A 9,297-nucleotide genomic window follows, 5' to 3' on the forward strand; every position below is an offset into this window, starting at 1 on the left:
GTGCTACACACCATCCTTCTGTGCCCATGGCCTCCCAGCGGTCCTATCCTCCCGACGAATGGCCGCAACATAGTGCTTGGGTCGTCAAACCAACAATATCACCGTTCCACAGACTTACCCTTGCTCAAAAGAGTAAGCGAGATAATAAGTAGCATGTTTATGTCACACATCATGGAAATAGTAGTGGAGCGAAGTGGCACCCCGCACGTCGGTAACCTTACCATCGGCGTCACCGTGCGGGGGTGTCGAAAGAAAAACAATGATGTAATTGTTACTACCATAGGTCTAACAACCAAGCCTGAGAAGGCAAGAAACACAAAGAAGCAAAAATACGGGCCACCTACCATCAAGCCATTTGATAATATTCGTATTTGGATATGATATTCTTCAGAAGTTAGGAACTAAAGCTAAAAAAGCGAGAGCAGTTCCAGAAACTAAGATTCGACTGTCCTTTCTTGACTATTCTCCCTTTTTGGTTTTCTTCCCCTTCGCTTGATCGCTCCCTACATCTCGCGTACTTGCCCTTGCTTATGTTCAGTTGACCGAAGTACATTGGGAACAACCGCCACCATCTACCAGTGACTTCAGGTAGCGCTTATGGAAGCTCATACGAGCCTCGTCCGTGTCTGGGCGCTCTTTCAAAAGGGCCAATATCCACTCGTTAAGGAATTCGCACACATTCTTTTCCTGCAGGTACTTATTATCCTCTACCCTCTTAGGGTGATAATCGCGGGCTGAAAGAGTGTTCCCTAACTTTGAAATACGTTCTACTAGATCCAGGGCAAAGGCCGCAACATCCAGGGGGTGTTCTCGGAGGATGTGGCTCGAAACTAACTCGAAGAAGTCCACTGAATTTCCCGTCCGCAAATATTCCTTAGCCTCCTCAATGGAATGCTCACTTCTTGCCCACTCAGGTACGCTCATGATGTCCTTTCCTCCTAGTATTCCTAGAAGAGATCGGAGGGGAAAGTGAAACAGCAATTAGAGTCGCACGGAGATAGAACCGAAAGAAAAGTATACAACGAACCAAGGGACACACACACACAAAAAAGAAAAATAGGTACGCCAAAGAGGCGGTCAGATCGATCAAAGTTGTACGACAGCAGAGTGAAACATGAGGCAAAACGAGCGGCTCGCCAGCCGCCTCCTTCTCCTCTTACCGAATACAAGGGAAAAAATAGAGAAAAATTAACATGTATGCCTGCTGTGCCAAAAGAAGCGATCAGTTTCACACAGAGTGGCTTAATTACGGCTGCCCAAAAGAATCCTGCCCCTCCATCCAATTCCTCCCTCCTTACACCCTTCCCCCTTTCCCTCCCCCGCTCCTTCTCAGGCTGACCGAACGCGAGCACACAAAAAAAAAAGCGTTTGACAGGGACGCCCAATATCGTAGCATCATCCGAAAAAAAAAAACTTACTGGCACCTTCTACTATCACCACGTCCACGAGTAGGGGCATTACCTCGCGGGTTTGGATACCTTCTTCCACCCCGTCCCCCACCTCCCCCTCCACGATATGACCTATCGCCTGAAGTCACGTGTCGCTCCTCCTGTTGACGAGTAAGCTGCACCTGCTGCCAGCTGAGATTCCCGAGCTCACGATTCCCATGGTATGTGCTCGGGTGGGGGTCATCCCATAGGTCGTCAGGAGACAGCGGACGAGAAGACCCACCGTCCCGTCGCGGGGACCAGGTATTGTGAACTTCGGTGCGACGTTCGGGGGAATCACGAACGAGTGCGCCTGGGGGTTCGCACTGATTGGGGGGTCTGTCAAAGCGGCCACCGCCCCCCCCTCCTCCTCCTCCTCCTCCTCGACGCCGGTTGCGGCGCCTGCGACCCGCTCCGTCAATTTCACCCCTCGTCTCACCGGGTCCCTGTGTCTCCTTATCCCCACGGTTGTTTCGTTGATGTTGCTGTCTTTGTTGCTGGTGCTCTAGTTTCGGAGACTTCTGATATTCAGCGGGATGCCAATCATCCTTTCGGCCTGTATCTGAGTGGCGACCGTAAAAATGCCCAACATCGGACGCGTCCCGCAAGGGTGGGCTCAGCAACATGGCGGTATCTGTGCGAGTGACGGCAGACCCCGGGGTCTGTGACACGGAAACAGGCGAGAATACCGGTGGGGAATAGACGCGTACACTCGGGTTTGGGCTGCCCGTAACTTTGCGGAAAAGAATCTTGGATAGATGGGCAGCTTCACCATAAACCCGTGTAGACGCCGGATATGTGTCAATAACGTGTTGGAGAACCTCTTCGATACCCTCACTAATGATAGCCTCTGCGACCTGGGAATTCTCCCAACAGAGATATGTCAAAGCCTTTATTCCGTGCACGAGAAGCTTGTCTGTGGTAACGTGTGTGCGCATGGCAAGGACGATTAACGGTATGGCGCCAGATTCGGCCAGTAGTTTACGATTACTCTCCGAGTTAAACGCGAACTGGGAAATTGCACGGCACGTAGATTTTTGGAGTAGTGGGCTGTCGTGATGCACTCGCATAGCCTTCAGAATTTCAGGGATTGCCACCACGGCAACGCTTTCCTTTATCTCAGAGTTCCATGCAAGCGTCCCGAGCACAGAACAACCCAACTCCAGCATGCGCAGCCGCTCGAAGTTCTCCATGGCTCGTATGATACACGCTACACCCCCAAGGTCGTAGATCTGCTTCTGTGCTATGGTGTTGTCAAAAGCTAGGGCGCTAAGGCCTCCACACGCATTTAGTTGTATTTTTGGCACATTTACGTACGTCTTCATCGCTCTCAAAAGTACCTCCACTCCACTGAGTTCTGTCACTGCTCGGTTAAGATTGGCGTGTTCGTATGCAAGGTGAGCCAACGCGTTGCATGCTTCCTGCTGCACCACTTGGGTAGATGGAAAGTTGTGCATAGCAGTCACAACACATTCGGCAGCACCAAGCTCAAACAGTTTATCTTTGTAAGACGTCGAAATTAGTGAGAGGGTGACTATGGCACGACAAGTTTCCTCCTGAACCTCACTCACATGTTCATGACGCCGCATAGCCCCAATTATTAACTCCAATGCTGGTGTGAGCTCATCCGAGCGGACTCCCCCAATGTTTGCGAGAGCACGCGAAGCATGCTCCTGAACTTCAGCATTATGTGCATGGTTTCGCATCGCGTTAATGATAACAGCATAACCGTTGTTCGATATTATCTGCGCAGAATTCTGCTCATTATTCCAGGAAAGGTAAGACAAAGCCACACAACCGTGCATTTGCACACGGTCATAGTTCGGGTGCTCAGCCATTCCCTTCATAATCAGTGGTATAACTCCGCTTGCGTGCATGTCATCACGGTAGGCCTCGCAGTTAAAAGCAACTTGCGCCAAAGCACGACATGCATTTTTTACAAGACCAGCGTTTGTGTAATGCGCCGCCAGTGCCCTCATGATCATCTGCACGCCGCCGTAGCGTATCACGTCGGCCTTCAAATCACTGTTCCAGCACATGGTCCCAAGCGCCAGGCAGCCGTTGTCTTGTAGTCGAGCACTTTTCCCGCGGCCCATCGCCTCCAGAATCAGAGCAACGCCCTTTTCCGAGACGATAACCTCTTGGCCCTTGAGATTGTTAAACGTCAAGCCACTTAGAGCAGCGCAAGCAGAAACAAGCAAGTCCTCTGACTCAGGAAAGTTTCGCATTGCTGCAAGGACGAGAATGATGCCATTCGCATCCGTTATGAAAGAGGTTATCGTCTCGGAGTCAAAAGAAAGGTATGATAGCAGACTACAGGCGTACTCCTGTATCGAAGCATTTCCCGCATACTTCCGCATAACCTCCAGCACCCGCTGCACGCAACCAGTTGTATGAATTAGCTGCTTCAGAGTCTTCACACTCATCGCCACACTGCATAGGAAGTGAATAGCTTCTATAGCAACTGCCTCCGACTCGGTGTTTTTAAATAACGATGCTATAGCGTTCATGTCAACATACGGTGAAGACGGAAAAACGCTAAAGACACGCAGAGTACAGCTACAGAGCTGCTCTGAATCGGAATATCGTTCGAGTGCCTCCGCCAAATACATTACAACCTTGAAATCCGGCTCCAAAGTATTCGGCTCCCCTGAACCTATGGCGTTAGCGGCAATTCGAGCCACGTATCGAGTTGTCTCCTCGTCGCCTATTTGTTCATGCAATACACTTTCGAGAACGTCAATGCCACCCGCCCCAACAAATTCCTTATTCGCCGTGACATAAAGATTCGGAGCCTCAACAACGTACGATGTAAACTCAGCGAGAGCACGGCACGCCGCTTTACATACCAAGGGATCCTTGCTGTGCATAGAGAGAGCGCGCGTCAGCTGAGATATTCCGTCTCCAATAGGATATAGGTTGAAGTGCGACAACAGGGTACATCCAGCAAGTACGAGATGGCTGTTTTGTGGTGCCTCCTTCAGTGCTCGAACCGCGACGGAAGGCACTTCAAATTCAGAAAACAGAGAAACGGTGAACTCGTCGGTGCAGTAATAGTGTACAAAGGCGCAGATCCACTGGATGGTGTCTGTCCACATCGGATGCTCGTTTGCGAACCCTACCAATGTCTCCACTATGTTCTCCACCTCGTCGGGTGGTACATCTGTCCCAACACACGTCTGAAGGAGGTAGATCATGGTTTGAGTAGAGCTTGCCTCGGTAGACGTTCGGAAGCGGTTCATCAGTTGCGTGATGCGATCCGCTGCATTTGGCGTCTGAGCACATAGGATGGTGTACTCGGGTGTTGTATTTTCAACATCCGAATGTCTCTGCCTAGGGCTACCCGACACAACCCGAATAAACAAACCTTCCATCCGGAACCACCAGCCACCCCTCGTACCAACCTTTTTATTTTCCAGTTGGGGTGAACAGATACCCTTCTTTGAGGATTCAAATCCCTTGATAATTGATTTAGTATTATTTTTTCTTTCCTTTCTCCCTTTTTATCTTGTTTTTCTTTTGCGCACAGAACATATATTTATATACGTGTATGTGTATGTGTTTGCGCACATCAATTTTTTTCCAATGGGGCAGCAAATAGGTAGGTCAAAGGCAACGTTAGGATTTGGAATATTGCAAGCGCCAAGCGGAATAATAAACGACGCAGCAGAAGTACAATGGGACAAGTATGGATACTCAAAAAGAATTCAGCGTCCTATAGGCTCCGCGAAGTGGGTAAAAGGAAGCAGTGTATAGGCACCACGTGCAATTACATACTCCAATTCCCTCATATACACACGTTTTAATCAATAAAAAATACTTTTTTCCCTACACATAAACCACGTACCCCCCGCCTCCATCCATGCAAAGTTCGCACCATCATGGTACCCTTCTTTTTTCTTGTATTGTACTCTCACCTCTTGAAACTGGAAGTAGCGATTGAAATGCAAATATATGCAGATATTTACTCCGTGGTTTTGTGGGTATGGGCAGCACCCGTGCATGGTCAGGTAGCACCCACCACACATGCAGCAATTCCTAAAACTTACTGAACATTTGATTAATCACGGGGCTGTCGTAAACAAGCAGGTCCTTCGCCAGTTTCTCCGCAATATCCTTCGTCGCGAGAACAGTAACGATCGAAAGAGCAAATGCAATTGCTGTTCCAGGTCCCATGCTCGTCAAGCACTTGCCGCAGCGAACGACAGGGTCTGCACTCCACTGCACATGCGAGGGGACTTTGTCCTTCAATCCGGGGTAACACGTGATAGTCTTGACATCCCGCAGCAAACCCATGGGCTCGAATGAAACCACGGGCGAGGCACAGATGGCTCCGTACCATTTCCCTGCGGCACGGACATCCTCAAGGATCTTTTTGAGAGCCACACTTTTCCCAAGGTAGTCAGCACCAGGTAAACCACCGGGAAGAAAAACGCCATCATACCCTTCGCCAGACTCATCCTTAATCAATGAGTCAGCGATAAGTACGAGGCCCCTGCACAAGCGAACGGTTGTAGACTCCATAACGGACGACACGGTAACCTGGAAGTTAGCACGACGCAAAATGTCCGTTATGCAAGACAGTTCAATGTCTTCAGTTCCCTCCGCAATGGGAACGAGAACCTTGGGCATGGCGTGTTGCTTCTTTTCTTTCAAGTAGGATTTTGAATACAGTTGGCTCGTCGAATATTTTACCTTCGTTATTACTTGTTACAACTATCACTCATTTAGAAGGGTGACGGAAAGAGGGAAGAATACGTCACCCTCTGGCCCACAAAAATAAAAGAATAGGTGATCAAATGAGTGTTTCTTAGGTTGCTCCTCTCTGCTATCGTTTTTGGTCTCCCTACTCGGCGACACACTCAGTCCCCAGCACAACGGAAACGTTACCCCCAAATGGAAGCGCACAAACACAAAGCACAGGGTCTTCAGGAGAACGCACCTCCAGAGGCAGTACATGCCCCAACACATGCACCACATCACCTTTCTTCACGTAACGTTCAGCGAAAGACAGCAAGGTGGCGCCATAGCAGCGCACTTGAACAACAACGGGCTTCAACGTACGGAACGGCACATTGTACTCGACTAGAAAGCGTGCGTGTAATTCGTCTTCGTCTGTCAACAGATCTCGGTCATCCCTCGAGGTTTCACTACTGCCGTGTGATCCAACCGCTGAAAGAACCCGCCCCACAAGCGTGACGACCGCAACACTGCCTGGTGACTCTACATGGGGAAGGGCTGAAAGTTTCCCTGAAGAATCCTCCGCAGGAACGAAATGCTGCGGAGAGTTCTCTTGGACAAGCTCTGCTGTTGAGTGATGTAGAATGGCAGGAGGTGAAACTACGTAACGGGAGCGACGCCGCACCCCTTCCTCCTTCTCTTCTTCCACCTTCGCCATCGCTACTCGGTCCCACACCTCCTGCAGTTGGCGCTGGAGATGTTTCTGCTTTGATGTTTCCGCCCGAATGTCCCTATCTTCAGATTCCGGAGATCGCCCAGGAGATGTAACGGCATTGCATTTGCCTGCTCCGGAGTTAAAATCACCTCTGCATTTCTCCCTCCGAGCGAAATCAACTTGTGGCGTGGGTTGCGCGCTCCGTTGGGCTACATCGCAAGCAGCAAGCTCTGCAAATATCTCCTCTAAGACGGAACCCCCACGGCAACGTCGGACAATAGTAGTACAAATTTTCCTTGACGACACAACACGGAGCATAGTAAGCTACCGCACTATTTAAATAGTAGAATGATGAAGAGAGACAAAGACAGCAGCTCCGCACGGTTAACAAAACGCCCTACACCCCTCGTAAAACGTGTTTTCTTTTATTTAAAAAAGTTGTGGTGATGCTCCGCACCTGGTGTCACTTATGAAAAGTTGCTGGTAGTACCGACCCCTCGTGCTAGCCAGCAAGCCAAGAAGCAGAAACAATGCTGGAACCATCCCTTACCCTCGATATGCCCATCTCCCGATAGTGACTGTCAGTGGACACAATAGTGAGGTTCCGACAACTAATACAGTACGATGGAAAATGCACAAAGGCCACGTGTAAAAGACACTTCGCATGCCATACAATCACAAAAAAACGCTTATAGCCGAGCATACACACATAACTGGTATCCAATGACACTACCCCGACACCCTCAAGGGTTAACCTCCCCTCGGTATCAACGATACTCGTCCCTCCCTAAGTCCAACACACCAACGTTGGGTAATGGCATGCACCCAGCGCTGGCAATCAGAGGGCGCCAGTCCCTCGTTGTCGGATGCACGCTTGGATAGCTCACATATCCAGATGCAACGCTGTCCACAACCCAGCTACATGCCCGATGCAGCTAACACGACACAATCGTTGATATTTTCCCTTTGCCTAGCGAAACACCCGGGCTTACAAGGAGAAATAGCCATGTTTCGTGACTTCTTTTGGGTTTTCGTAGTCCCTTTGAAGGGGCAACTAGCCGCGGTACCCCTATATCGTAAACACCAGAGGTTGGGAAGATTTACTTGTCTTATGTACCATCACCTCATCACGGACATAGGCATCTTTCCCCTCTTCGTTCCCACCTCTAAAGAGGTAATAACTCAGTCTGAAGAATTTTTCACTCACAACGTATCAGAAGAACCATAGTCACACTAACAAACGGGCGCACCCACTTCCCCAAAATGAGTAGTAAGAATTCCGCCGGGGTAGAGGGGCAGGCGGTGGGTCCTCGCCCTGAGACACACTGCTTACATAGCGCACCGCAGAGGTAAAGGGACGATATCGATAGAAGGATAGCAAAAAAAAAAAATGGCCCCTATAGCAAGTGAGAGTCCATGGCACCACACAAAAATATGCCCCCGCACACAAACATGAAGAATGAGGAAAATCTTACTTGGGCAGCAAACCGGCCCGAACGTAATCCAGTCTTTGCTTCTTCGTCAACATTTGCTCATCGATGAGATCCATGCGAGGTTTAGTAAGTGTGTTCATCTCTTTGCCAATATTCCAACGGGATGGACTATTAAATTCAAAAATTGAAGGAAACGACTTTACCCGTACCTTTGCTCCGCTAGTAGCGTGTTGAAGGGTGTACACCTGACGCTTCGACACAAAGAACTTCCCTGTCCAGTCACCTGTGATGTAGTTTTCTTCCGGCAGAAAGGCCATTTGACTTTTGGCTGTCATAAAGCTCCAAAAGTACGGGGCACTCGGATTCATTGAGTGGGTATTTTTAATATGAGGTCTCCGAAGAAATGGATACTTCCGTTGCCCACGACGCGCGAGGTAGAACCCGAACGCAGATTTTGCTATTTTCAAAAAACGTTTCTGCAGGGTGAAGGCTGTTCCAATGGACACACTACTCTTCGTGGGTCCATCAGGCCACACACAGGGGCAGCGACGTAACATGCTTCTTACTTTTTCCTCGTACAACAATGGAAGTAGACAATTTTTTTTTTTAACGTCACATAACAAAATTTTACTGTAAAGAGAAACCGGCAACATCACTAATGAATGAGCAAAGCCCTCGGCACGTAAAAATACTTTCACGCGCCAAATCAGTAGCAAAACTATGCTCTTGGAAACGGTTGAAAACTTTCCTGGAGTTGTGAAAGTGTTACGAAATGCCATTTATCGCTTAAAAACCAAATAGCTACGCCGATAAACGGAGTTTACGTTGCACGAAACACCATTGTACAACTTTGTAACCTCCGAAATTGGGAACGGAAAAACATCTGCTGTCTGTGTAAAACCGTATTCAACCGACAATCCCGTAGAATTTTTTTTTAAAAAAAGCAATTAACCCATAACCAAGACGCCTTCACAGTAGCGACAAGTAAAGAAACACCAGCTCTAGCAAGTGCCCTTCCTCCTCCTCCTCTTCCCCCCCCCCC

At 49.1% G+C, this 9,297-nt stretch overlaps 4 protein-coding genes and 1 pseudogene across 5 annotated transcripts; all 5 read right to left on the reverse strand.

Annotated features, from left to right (window-relative positions):
* Positions 1–534: 534 nt before the first annotated feature.
* TEOVI_000634900 (uncharacterized protein) lies at positions 535–924 on the reverse strand (the record flags this gene model as incomplete). Its single annotated transcript, XM_067221975.1, has 1 exon — positions 535–924. One exon carries the CDS (start codon positions 922–924, stop codon positions 535–537), a length of 390 nt encoding a protein of 129 aa, XP_067078076.1.
* A 490-nt stretch (positions 925–1,414) lies between these two features.
* On the reverse strand, positions 1,415–4,801 carry TEOVI_000635000 (uncharacterized protein; the record flags this gene model as incomplete). Its single annotated transcript, XM_067221976.1, has 1 exon — positions 1,415–4,801. One exon carries the CDS (start codon positions 4,799–4,801, stop codon positions 1,415–1,417), a length of 3,387 nt encoding a protein of 1,128 aa, XP_067078077.1.
* Positions 4,802–5,465: 664 nt separating this feature from the next.
* TEOVI_000635100 (DJ-1 family protein, putative) lies at positions 5,466–6,059 on the reverse strand (the record flags this gene model as incomplete). Its single annotated transcript, XM_067221977.1, has 1 exon — positions 5,466–6,059. The coding sequence occupies one exon, from the start codon at positions 6,057–6,059 to the stop codon at positions 5,466–5,468; it is 594 nt and encodes a 197-aa protein (XP_067078078.1).
* A 214-nt stretch (positions 6,060–6,273) lies between these two features.
* On the reverse strand, positions 6,274–7,140 carry TEOVI_000635200 (uncharacterized protein; the record flags this gene model as incomplete). The annotated part of the gene is made up of 1 exon (XM_067221978.1): positions 6,274–7,140. The coding sequence occupies one exon, from the start codon at positions 7,138–7,140 to the stop codon at positions 6,274–6,276; it is 867 nt and encodes a 288-aa protein (XP_067078079.1).
* Positions 7,141–8,293: 1,153 nt separating this feature from the next.
* TEOVI_000635300:pseudogene lies at positions 8,294–9,034 on the reverse strand (annotated as a pseudogene). Its single transcript has one exon. A coding segment is annotated over exon 1 (741 nt).
* Positions 9,035–9,297: the final 263 nt, after the last annotated feature.

This window comes from Trypanosoma equiperdum (genome assembly GCF_001457755.1).
Source record: "Trypanosoma equiperdum strain OVI genome assembly, contig: ctg_1535, whole genome shotgun sequence".
Lineage (NCBI taxonomy): Eukaryota > Euglenozoa > Kinetoplastea > Trypanosomatida > Trypanosomatidae > Trypanosoma > Trypanosoma equiperdum.